This window comes from Manis javanica, chromosome 2, assembly GCF_040802235.1.
Source record: "Manis javanica isolate MJ-LG chromosome 2, MJ_LKY, whole genome shotgun sequence".
Classification (NCBI taxonomy): domain Eukaryota; kingdom Metazoa; phylum Chordata; class Mammalia; order Pholidota; family Manidae; genus Manis; species Manis javanica.
The window spans coordinates 94,224,764-94,237,129 of record NC_133157.1 but is presented as its reverse complement, the minus strand read 5'-3'; the positions used below and the strand labels follow the sequence as shown (position 1 = coordinate 94,237,129).

General features: G+C 60.5%; 1 protein-coding gene across 1 annotated transcript; it reads left to right on the top strand.

Moving 5' to 3' along the window:
• The first annotated feature begins 1,615 nt into the window (after positions 1-1,615).
• LOC140845569 (NUT family member 2G-like) lies at positions 1,616-11,377 on the top strand. Its single transcript, XM_073220071.1, has 9 exons — positions 1,616-1,753; positions 3,821-4,515; positions 5,362-5,490; positions 5,839-5,978; positions 6,297-6,703; positions 7,234-7,350; positions 7,676-7,965; positions 10,455-11,035; positions 11,274-11,377. Exons 1-9 carry the CDS (start codon positions 1,616-1,618, stop codon positions 11,375-11,377), a joined length of 2,601 nt encoding a protein of 866 aa, XP_073076172.1.
• The last annotated feature ends 989 nt before the right edge of the window (positions 11,378-12,366 follow it).

Here is a 12,366-nt window from a genome sequence, read left to right as displayed (position 1 = left end):
AGTGATCGCCTTAACAAGATGGAAAGACCAGTTACAGACTGGGAGCAAACATTTCCAAAACATACGTCTCACAACGGACTAGTACCTAAAACTTAAAAATAACTCTCAGAGAACACTCCTGGCTCAGAGCTCTAGACCCACCCGGGAACCACTCGGGCTTCTTCCGCGGGCCTGCTGCACTACGTGTCCCCTTCACGGCACCTGCTGAGTGCATGCAGGTTTCCCCCTGAGCACGCCTCCGGGTGGAGGGGTGGCAGGCACACCCTCCTCCGTGAGCATGGCGCCTCTGACCTGGATCCACACGGGCCAAGGGGCCAACTGAAGTTGCATAGCAGGCAGGGTAGGAGTAGCTTCACTCCCCTCCTCTTCCGAGGGAATTTTGCAGCATTGGAGCTGGCAATGAAAAAGACGGGCAGCAGAAGCCACTTTGGGACTTGAGTTTGTAATGCATTCCCAGAAGCTCCACACACCCGTGCGGCCTGTTGCAAGGTGGGTACCGGGTCTCAACCCCGCAGCTTCACCTACCACACTAAAACCTTGTGTGCACACGTGATCTCCCCATTCTGCTGCTCCTCCCTGACTGGGAGGAAGATCCTCTGTCCGCTAAGGCCTGAGACGCACGTCTGGAGATTTTGGTTTGCTGGTTTGCTCGAAGGACACCCGCCCCTGGCCTTCCTGCAGGAATGGTCAGAAATCAGAGTGCAGAGGACTGTCATCTCCCCCCTTGCATGGCTGGTGTTTCCAAACACATTTGGGCTAACAATTCTATCTGCTTCTGGAGCCTAGGCTTTTTGATGGAGTCATATAAAAAGGGGTGTGGAATTGGGACGAGACAATTTTTCCACAATGCAGTTTTCCAGTCGGTGGTCCTGAGAAGAACAAGCAAATCCTACATGAAAGCCGTGAGGGAGAATCTTGTCCACAATTGGTGGAGGAAGCAAGAGGGAAGCCTGCCTTTCGTGAGTGTCTCAGTACCATGCTTTGCTTCATCATCCCTCTGAATATGAAGTTCCTTGGTGAAAGTCATCTAAGGTTTCCCATGATAAAAACCCAAGTCCTGGGAGATGTCTGCAAGTTGTTCTTTTTTCCATCCCCAGCAGGAGTTCTGTAAAATAAAGCTCACTGTGACTTGCTTGCAAGGCTGTAAATATCTGCAAATATATCAGAACCTAAATGAATTTTCACCAGAAGAGAAAACTGAAAGCATTTGAAAAATAAGAGGAGAATGCACTTGCCTTTGGCCACATAGCACATGTCTGAGAAGATCTGCACAATCAGATGACACTGGTTCCCGGTGGACAGAGATCTGGGCTGCTGGGAAAGAGGCGGGAGGAGGACTCGCCACTGTACTTTCCGCGTTTACAATGGACTGTGAATCATGCGAAGGTCTTACTTGTGTGAGATAGTCCATTAAAACCATTGAAAAGGTAAAAAGCATATTTAGCAGGAGGGTGATGTTCCAAGAAACGCAAAGGAGGAATTTCTGGTGTTGGACGTGGAGGCTGCAGGGCCTTTCTTTGATGGGCTGGGGCTTTCCAGCAACGGGGGCCTGGATGGGGTCTGCAGGGCCTCCACACACAGCCCTGGGGACGCACGGGCAGCTTCCCGAAGCGCGATGGGCACAGTGCCCCGAACAGGCCGCGGCTGCACGGACATCCCCATTTCAAACGCAGGGCTGCCCGTGGCCATGAGTACCTGTGTGCTCATCAGAGCACCTGTTGCCATGGGTTCAGAAAGCCTAGCCTCCGTGGAAGTCAGTGACGGGCAGTAGGAAGCAGTGGGGCCCCGGCCGCAAACTAGGTCGATGGTCACAGAATGAAAGTAGCGGGAACATCAGCTAGGACCTTGGTGCTGTGAGCCCGAAAAACGATTTGTAAGCGGCCAAGAGAGGCACCCACCGAGGGTGTGGCGCTGTCAGCTGGAAGAGCACCTGTGTTCTTGCCCACCTGCCAGAGTGCCCGTGGAATGGCTCCTGCTTCCTCGTGCCCCCAGCCCGCCTGCCCTCTGCCCCTCCCCCACTGCAGAGTGTCTTGGGCCCCTACATTCTAGGCCTGTTTACATTCAAACTTGCCCTGCCTGAGTGGGATCCTGAGCAGTTGGTGGAGGAGCCTGCTCTCTGGTCCTGGACTCGGTTCCCCAGGTGGAACGGCCAAGCAGCTGCGGTCGGATCTCAGCCTGTGGGGATGAGTTCAGGAGGAGGTAAGGCCTGAAGGCTGGGTGGCAGGGTTTCAGGGGCCACCGCCCACCGGTCCCTGGGATTCAAACTTGACTGTTTCCGGGCACAGTGGTTAGACCGTCAAGGGGGGAGAGAGCTCTGGGCCCCAGGGTATCTCACCTGGGAGGTGGGGGCGGGGGGGAATCTGGAAAGCTGAGGAAGCCCTGGGGAGGTGGCTTCTGGAGGTGGGTCAGGTGACACAAGGGAAGCGCCCTAGGCAGGGAGAAGGGACTGCCGCCCCCACGCTGCTGCTTTCTAGAAAGGAGACGCGCCGTGGACCCTGCGTTTGGGGAGGCTGTTGTGGCGGCACGGGGTGGAGGTTCCCGGGAAAGCCCAGCCCTGAGTCACCCTCCTGGGCACAGGGCTGGCCTCACGATGTCCTCCCAAGGGATCTGAACTGCACTTTACCAGACCCCACAGTGCGCTAGGAGAGGTGAGAGACTTGGCCTGAGCCAGAAAATTGTCCAGGGGCCCTATCTGTGGCCAAGTCTTCAGGCACATGTCCTCTCCACGAGCAAGGCCACAGTGTCCCCTGGCTGCCGGAGCCCAGACCTCCCGCCCTCCCTCCAGCCAGAGCTCTTCTCCTCAGGGCAGCGGGCTGTTGTTGGGCTCAACGGGGACAGGGCAGCCGGGTGATGCCAGCAGGATAGGGCTGGGGCTCCTGAGTCATCCTGAATCCTTCTCCCTGTGAGGAGACTCCGTTCTGCAGAGCCACTTCCTTCCTCCTGTCCAGTGTCTCACATACTTGAGCTTTGCGTTTCACCTTTGAGATAAGGCGTTTGCTTGTGTGCGAGTCACTAACGCAGGGATGATAGTGGACATGGAGTATGGTTCCCTGTCCCGTGGGACATCTACACGTGCTGGTTCCTTTCCAAAGTGGAGGGATCCTCCCCTGACTGCCCTCTGCCCTCCATTCCCAGCCCTTCCCCAGGCTCTGCAGCTCGCACTGGTTGTCGAGTGACAGAATTCAGGGCACACGAGACCTCCTCCACTGACCCTCTCCTGGGAATGGAGCTCCTGAGCGGTGGCAGGGACCCTGGCCCATGTTAAGGGTGTGCTGTGGGTGGTTCTGGATGGGTTATGTCAGTCAGGGTCCCGGGGCCTTTCCTGTGCAGAGGGACATTTCAAGTGCGTTGGTGTGCTGTGTCAGGCAAGAAAGAGAGGGATTTATGTGGGCACGGGCACCGCAAAGCAGAGGGGCGTGGGCCCTGGTGTTTTAGACACTGCCGGGTCTCAAGGCCCCAGGTCCCGGACCATACCTGGGGGATGAGTGCCCTGCCGCTCACGGGCTCTGGTCAGGGTCGTCCCCGCAGGTAGGTGTCTGCAAGTCTTGTGTGGAGACAGCCATGAGGCCAGGGCCTGGTGGCACAAACGCAGCACTTGCTGGGAGGTCTCTTCTTGGCAGAGCGGGCCGGGGGCCCGGGTGGGGCAAACATTTCCAGGGGAATGGTCTCAGCTGGTCGGGGCCTGACTGTCCCCTGCGGACAGCTGTGCCCTGCCCGGTTCCACCAGCAGACCGGCCCCTGAGTCCCGGGCACCCTTCCCAGGACAGATTCTCTCAGCACCTCTCCTGTCTTGACAGCGTTTCCGGTGCCGGGCCCGCAGGGAACCGTCAACCTTGGCACCTTCGTGTCGTCTTTCACAGTGCTGCCGTCAGCCCCTCCCGTCCTCGGCCCGCCACACTGGACCCCCTGGCAGCAGCACCCACCGAACCTCCTGGGCCCAGTGTTGCCCCCAGGAAGCACCCTGGTGCTGCCGGCTTTCCCCAGCACGCCGTTGGTGGCAGGACAGGCCAGCTGTGGCCCAGGCTGGCCTGGGGCCGGCAACGTCACTGCGCACGTCTGGCCGGAACAGAGGCCCGTGCAGGCTCCCCAGCCTCAGACCTTTGTCGTGACTCAGGCGCCTCTCCATGGGAGCACTCCTGGGGCCCTCTGTGGGGGTGCTGTGTGTCCTGTGCCCCAGTTCCTGGCGGCCTCGGGAGTGACGACCATCCTGCCCGCCCCTCCTGCCTGGAGCACCCAGGCTAGCGATGGAGGCTGGTCCCTGCACCGTCCACCTCGAGCTGCAGTGCCAGCTGCCCAGCTGGCCTCCGGCGAGCTCCCAGCGATGGCCAGGCCTCGTCCACCTGGGGCTGCTAGGAACAGCGGCGCGGCCTGCTCGCAGCCCACCGCCTCGCCCGGGAACGCCTGCCACCGCACCAGCATGAACGAAAAGTTCCGGCGCTGGCAGCACTGCACGCGCCTGGCCCGCAGGCACCTGCCCCAGAGTCCCGATGCGGGGGCACTGTCCTGCTTCCTCATGTGAGTGTCGTCCGGCGGGGAAGCCACTGTGTCCAGCCTGGATCAAGGGCCGTGTCGTCCTCGCTCTGACCGGGCTGGTTGTCGGGAGGCGGTCACTTCTGGTGCTGACCTCCTTCAGGCCGCATCTCGCGGGCGGCCCCTGTGAGCCAGCCGGCCTCTGGCCGCAATGCTCACCACAGGCTCGCTGCGGGCTCACAGTGGGGCCCCTGGCCGGCAGGCCCAGGGTTGGAGGCTGTGCTCTCCGGGCTCTGTCCCCTTTTAACACGTGACTGAGGGGATGATGCCTGGGCATCCCTTCAGGGAGGCGGGGGACCCCAGGGCGCAGGAGACAGCTCTCTGCCCAGCTGCCCTCCTGGGTGCAGGGTCCAGGCCGGGACAGGCAGGGGGGACTGGTGCAGGGTGGGGGGGCGGCACACTCGGAGCCCAGAGTAGGGTAGCCCCACCATGGCCGGGCCCCTCCTGACTGGCCACTCCACTGCATTCAGAGGCCTGCAGAGCACGCGCCTTGGGCTGTCCAGGCAGGGTGTCTGACGGCGTGGCCTGTGCTCGCCCATTGGACGCCTGTCGTTGTTAGCCGGAAAGGGCCAATTTGAGGAGCAGCCCCGCACTCCAGGCCACAGTGGGCAGCTGCGGTGTGAGGGCACGGGCGGGCACAGTCCATGGCGGAGGCTTGTGGAGTCAGGTGGTGACCACAGTGGCCGGGAAGGCTGGCCTCTACCGCCAAGACCCTGCCGGTCTCCTCCTGGGCTTAGTCCTCTGTGCTGGGGATACGGGCTCCACAGTGTGAGGTGGGGTGGGCAGGTTCCGGGCTGCAGACGGTGACTGACCCCAGTGGGCGAATTACAGCCCCGTGCTTCGGACCCTGGCCCGCCGGAACCCCACCATGACCCTGGAGGAGGGCCTTCAGCGGGGCGTGCAGGAGTGGCATTGTCTAAGCAAGTCAGAGCGCAGCATCTACTATGAGATGGCGGGAAGGTGAGTCAGGGCCCCGGGCCAAGGGCCGGATGAAGACCTGTTCCCCTCTGGAAGCATGCCCCCCACTTTGGGAGGCTGGCTACTCTTTTCCCCTGCCCCAGAGCCTCACATGGCCAGACCCTGACCGTTTCTGTCTAGACATGAAGGTCTCAGGACATTGAGGGGGGGGGGATACAGGCACTGGCCCTGGGGCTGTACATGGGTTCGGGTGCCCCAGGCAGCCTGCCTCCCCACCATGGCCAGGGCCATGACACCCCATGCCCTTGTCGTCTGACCTCTCCATTGACTGCTTCCCTGCCTGGGCCCGGGAGGCCTCCTCCTCAGGGGTCCGTGCCTCCCTCGCCCCAGGTTCATGGAGTTCGAGGCCGAGGAGGCGAGGCAATGTCAGAATGCACAGTGGATGAAGGCGGCACAGGGCGTGCCTCCTCCAGCACCCCTCAGGCCTGTTAATCGGGCGCCCTCAGCCCCAGAGCGGGGCCAGAAGCGAGGTATGCCACCGTGTTCCCCCGGAGCCAAAGGCCAGAGGCAGAGGGAGCCTGGGAAGGCCGCGGTACCCAACATGGTCCTTCTCAACCCCTGGGGCATTGGGCAGTGACCTCGAAGCCACCAGTAGCGTGGGGTCTCCCTTGGTCCCGACGGGAAAGGGCCAAGGTTAAGGAAATGGCCACCCCCCTCTGCCCTGATCAGAGACCCACAGGGGGTGCTGGAAGGGGCCGGGGACTGGGAGGAGGGCGGGCCTCCCTCCCCAGCATGAAGCCCTCGGAGGCCCTGTGACCCCTTCCACACCTTGGTTCCTTTCGGAGCAGCGGGCCATGATCCCCTACGGGAATGTCTGCGAGCTCGGTCCTTCCTGAGCACGCTTAGTGCTGGGGAGGTGCGGCCGGGCCACCCACACTCCTTCCCTGCACCCTCCTCAGCACGCATCCGCGAGAAGCCCGGCGCCGCGGCCCAGCCCGCCACCGCCCAGCCACCGCGATGCCGGCGGAGCCCGCACACCAAGGCGCCGCCGGAGATCAACCTCGAGGCCGTGGCAGAGGCCCTGGAGATCATGGAGGGGCTTCTGGGTCCCAGCGGCCCAGCTCAGGGGCTGCCCGGCAGAGAACGAGGGGAGGATAGCTCCAGGCCGCCACAGGGAGAGGAGGGCGTCTATCCAGACCCGGGTCTCCTGACCTACATCAATGAGCTTTGTGCCCAGGGAGACTTTCTCAACAAGGTAGGCTGGCCGTGGCCCGGGTGCTACAGGATTTCGGGGAGCGGCACTCCCACCACCCAGGTTGGGGTGGTGCCCATGTAGCTGGTGTTGTTGTTTCTTATTCCTGAGCTCTGGGGTGTGTGTGTGTGTGTGTGTGTGTGATGGTGCATGTGCATATGTAGCTGAGTAAACGTGTGTGTGTGTCTGCGTGTTGTACAGGGGTAACACAGGTGAGCCAGGGTTCTGCGGGGTGTTGGTGTGCATGCTTGTGTGTGCGTGTGTGTGCATAGGTACCTGTATATGTACTTGTGTGGCTGTGCATATGTTTGCATGCACGTCTCTTGTGGGGTGAGTGGCATGCACACATATACGTGTGTATATGCTTTGCGTGTGCATGTGTGCCTGTGGTCGGGGACCGTGACCACGTCTTTCCAACACCCCCTTGTTGTGGAGGCTGGGGCTGGTCTCTGCTTTACCCTTGCCCTCCGGGTCCTCTGGGTGCCGAAGGGATTCCCTCCAAGGATGCTCACAGCCTCTTCCTTCTGGGCCAGGCGGACGCAGTGCTGCACCCACGCTTCCTGGCGGAGTTGCCCTGCCCGGAGGCCGAGCTGGATCTCGTGGCCCTCGCTGAGGAGCTGGAGCAGGAGGAAGGACTGTCCTTGGCACAGGTGAGCTGGGAAAGGGAAGGAAACAGGTGAGCCTTTAGAGGGAGGGGCACCCCGGGTGTGCCAGGGCAGGGGACCCCAGGATAGGATTCCTTCCTGACCGTCCCCCTGCGTTGCATGGCAGAAGTGGCAGGGAGGGCCTCTCTGAGGGTGGGGGCCGGGCAGGAGGACGGCAGGGAGAGGATGGGGGGAGCCGAGGAGGAGAGGGAGGACGCAGGCCGGGGCACCAAGCTGGGGGGTGAGGTTGGCAGGAGAGCCGCAGCGGCTGTCGTTGGCGAGGCACCTGCTGCCCTCTCGGGCCGCCTCACGGTGCCCTCCCTTCTCGCAGCTGGAGGAGAAGCGACTCCTGGAACTGAAGCAGGAGGAGGGTGTGCAGGCCCCCCCGAGTCACGGCACACCCCGACTGGACTCAAGGCCTTCTGGGTCTGAGGCCGGCCACGGCCCCCAGCTAGGGGCCAGCGACCAAGCCTGCCCACCAGAGGCTGGTTGCGGGCAGCGCCAGGCGCACAGCCGAGGAGATGCTGGCGTGTCCAGGCCCGAAGCCTTCGCTGCCTCTTCAGGACGCCAGGAGCCCCCTCCCCTGAAGGCTGGCTGGCGGCCCCCTGTCCCCCAGGCTCGGTGCCGCACTTCCCCCAGCCTGGGGCCCAGGCTCGCCGCTGCTCCGGGAGAGACCTGTCCTGCTTGGGAGCCCCTGGGGCCCACGGGCAGGCCCAGTGAGGGCGAGGAGGAGCTCCCCAGCCTGGCCTTCCTCCTGGCCTCTCAGCACACGCTGCCATCCTGGGGACTGCCCCAGAGTCCTACTCCGGGCTCAGACCTCCTCCGCCCTGGAGTACCCCAGGCCCGCTCTCCCCAGAAGCCGGGCCTCAGCCCCGCCGGCCCTCCAGCTGGCAAGGCCAGCAGTCGGGCCCCGTGTGCAGGCCCGGCCCCTGCTGGGAAGACACCCCTGCCAGGGGCCAGCCTCGGGGTCGCTGGGGGACCAGCCTTGGCTCTGGGGCTGGGCCGCCCCTCACAGCCCCAGAAGAGAAGGGGGGACCCTTTCGTCACAGGGAAGGGTAGCAAGCGGCCCTGCAGCCAATAGGGAGGAGCCGGCCCTCCAGGGCAGCTTCGGGCTCCTCCACATCCCAGTCCTGATCCTGGCTGCTGAGGGACAGGGAGGGTGGGGTGGGAGAGGCGGGAGGGCGGGGCCCCTGGGGGTGGCTGGTTGGGGGGTGGGATAAGAGGGTGGTGGGAAAGGTGTGGGGCGGTGAGGGGGGGTCCGCCCATTTGGGCCTTGTACGCAAATGCAAATAAAGGCTGTTTTGTCACAAAATGCTCTGGGTCTCTGCCCCTAGTGGCATCCGGGCTTCTCCATGGGAAGGGACGCCGAAAGCAAGAATGTCCCGGGCTCCGGGACCCAAGGCGATGACGTCCCCATTCCCCCTCCACATTCACGTGCATTCTCCAGATGGCTCCCGAGAGCCCACCGCCCCCATAGCCCCCCCCGCCCCCCCCCTGCTCTCCGGGAGGCCGCTTTTGGGAGTCCCCAGGACACAGCGTCATCACAGGACCCCAAACGTCTAAGGATGGCAGCTGCTTTGGCCCTGTGCCCTCTGCAGCACCAGCCCACTTTCTGGACAGAGCCTGCAGACAGCCGTTGTCTAGAGGGGGCCCTCCTTTTCTCGCTGAAGCGGGCTGGGGCGCTGGGGGATGCTCAGGCATCAGGGTCTCCTGGGGGGGCTGAGCAGAGAGGAAAGGCATGTCATGAGGGGACAGGCTCCACAACCGACGTAGAAGGCCAATCCTCCGGCCTCGGTGGGCGCATGAAATGTGTGGGCTGGTGGGCAGTCCCTCTTCCCTCAGCACAGAGAGGGCATCGGGCTGGGAGGAGAATCGGGGCACTCGGAAAGGAGATTGGGCGGGGGTGGGGGAGGGTACCTTGTCTCTCTGGGGGATTTCTGTGCAGGAGCGTCTCGTCCACTGAGGTAGGAGGCCCCATGTAGCTGTGGCCTGAGAGGCTGGCCTCGGGGCCTTTGCATTTCAACGATGCCCACGGTGCTGTCCCATCGCCTCCCCCCAGGGCTGGACCCTCTGTGAATAGGGTAATTTGGTGCTTTTGTTTAGACACATGACTGCTTTCTATATGTTGACTTTGTATGCTGCAAGTTTGCCGAATTGGCTTATGAGTTCTAAGAGTTTTTGCTGTTGACACTTTAGGGTTTTCTACATGTATGATCATGACATGCATGAGCAGAGATCGTTTTACTTCTTTTCTGATTTGGATGCCTTTTATTTCTTTCTCTCCCCTAACTCCCCTGACTGGGCCTTTCGGGGCTATTGAATAGAAACAGTGAGGGTGGGCACCTTTGCCTTGTGCCTAACGTTAGAAGAAAAGATTTCAGTTTTTCATCAGTGAGCACGTTTGTTGTGGGTTTTTCGTGTATGCCTTTATTGTGTTGAAGTACATTCCTTCTACACCCAATTTGTTGAGAGTTTCTACCGTGCAAGGGGTGCTGAATTTTCTCAAGTCCCATTTCTGCATCGATTGAGATAGCTTATTTTATTCCTTCCTTTTGTTAATTCAGTGTGTCACATTCATTTGGGTGTGTTGAACTGTCCTTATGTCCCAGGAATAAATCTTACTCGATCATTGTGTATGATCCTTTTAATGTGGTGTTGAATTTGATTTGCTACAATTTTGTTGAGGATTTTTCCATGTATGCTTATCAGGGATATTGGCCTGTAATTTTATTGTATTGTATTGTCCTGTCTAGCTTCAGTATCAGGTAATGCCGGTCATCTAAATGAGTTTGTAAGTGCTCCCTCCTATCCAGTTTTTTGGAACCATTTAAGGACTTTTTACATTTCTCTTTAAGTGTTCGGTAGAGTTCACCAGTGAAGCCATGCCATCTTGAACTTTGCTGTTTGGGGAGGTTTTTAAAAATTGATTCACTCTCATTTGCTGTTGGTGTGTTCAGACTTTCTACTTGAGCTTGATTCAGTTTTGGTGGATCACGCTTCTAAGAACTTATCCGTTTCTTCCAGGTCATCCAATTTGTTGGCACATAGCTGTCCATGATCATCTGCTACGAACCCTTCTTTTTCTGAGTCATCAGCCGGGGCCGCTGCAGCTCCGCGCCGAGAGCCCGCGAGCTGCTGGAGGCCGGCAGCCGCCCGCGCGTCCCCGCCCCCAGGCAGCGGCCCCGGCCCCGCCCACCCACCCCCCGCCGCGAGGACGCGGCGGCCACGCCCCCTCCCCGCAGGGCGGGGCTAGCCGCCGCGGACCCCCGACCGGCCGCTCGGCCGTTGGCCCCGCCCCGCGCGCTCGTGCGCAGCCCGAGCGGTCCGCCGCAAGGGACCCTGGGAGCCGTTGGAGCCGCTGGTCCGCGCGCCCGGGGCCCGCTCCCTGGGCGTGTGGCGCGCGTGCGCGCGACGCGCGAGGCGAAGCGGGAGGCCGCGGCTGGCAGGACCCGGCTTCAGGGTCCCGGGGCCTCGGAGCCGGGCCTCCTTTCCGCCGCCTGTGGACTGCGCAGCCCCAGCCCGCACCCTGCGCTCGGCGGCCCGCGCACCGCGGGCTGGCTGCCTCGCAGCCGTCCTGTCTCACAGGCCTCACGGGCAGCGGGCTGCCTCCCTAGGTTCGCGCCCCGCCCCCGAGTCCAGGGGCGGCCCTCCCGAGAGACTGGCGGGAGCTTCCCGCCAGACCTCATGGATAGTAAAAACATTTGCTCTGCCAGTGATCGCCTTAACAAGATGGAAAGACCAGTTACAGACTGGGAGCAAACATTTCCAAAACATACGTCTCACAACGGACTAGTACCTAAAACTTAAAAATAACTCTCAGAGAACACTCCTGGCTCAGAGCTCTAGACCCACCCGGGAACCACTCGGGCTTCTTCCGCGGGCCTGCTGCACTACGTGTCCCCTTCACGGCACCTGCTGAGTGCATGCAGGTTTCCCCCTGAGCACGCCTCCGGGTGGAGGGGTGGCAGGCACACCCTCCTCCGTGAGCATGGCGCCTCTGACCTGGATCCACACGGGCCAAGGGGCCAACTGAAGTTGCATAGCAGGCAGGGTAGGAGTAGCTTCACTCCCCTCCTCTTCCGAGGGAATTTTGCAGCATTGGAGCTGGCAATGAAAAAGACGGGCAGCAGAAGCCACTTTGGGACTTGAGTTTGTAATGCATTCCCAGAAGCTCCACACACCCGTGCGGCCTGTTGCAAGGTGGGTACCGGGTCTCAACCCCGCAGCTTCACCTACCACACTAAAACCTTGTGTGCACACGTGATCTCCCCATTCTGCTGCTCCTCCCTGACTGGGAGGAAGATCCTCTGTCCGCTAAGGCCTGAGACGCACGTCTGGAGATTTTGGTTTGCTGGTTTGCTCGAAGGACACCCGCCCCTGGCCTTCCTGCAGGAATGGTCAGAAATCAGAGTGCAGAGGACTGTCATCTCCCCCCTTGCATGGCTGGTGTTTCCAAACACATTTGGGCTAACAATTCTATCTGCTTCTGGAGCCTAGGCTTTTTGATGGAGTCATATAAAAAGGGGTGTGGAATTGGGACGAGACAATTTTTCCACAATGCAGTTTTCCAGTCGGTGGTCCTGAGAAGAACAAGCAAATCCTACATGAAAGCCGTGAGGGAGAATCTTGTCCACAATTGGTGGAGGAAGCAAGAGGGAAGCCTGCCTTTCGTGAGTGTCTCAGTACCATGCTTTGCTTCATCATCCCTCTGAATATGAAGTTCCTTGGTGAAAGTCATCTAAGGTTTCCCATGATAAAAACCCAAGTCCTGGGAGATGTCTGCAAGTTGTTCTTTTTTCCATCCCCAGCAGGAGTTCTGTAAAATAAAGCTCACTGTGACTTGCTTGCAAGGCTGTAAATATCTGCAAATATATCAGAACCTAAATGAATTTTCACCAGAAGAGAAAACTGAAAGCATTTGAAAAATAAGAGGAGAATGCACTTGCCTTTGGCCACATAGCACATGTCTGAGAAGATCTGCACAATCAGATGACACTGGTTCCCGGTGGACAGAGATCTGGG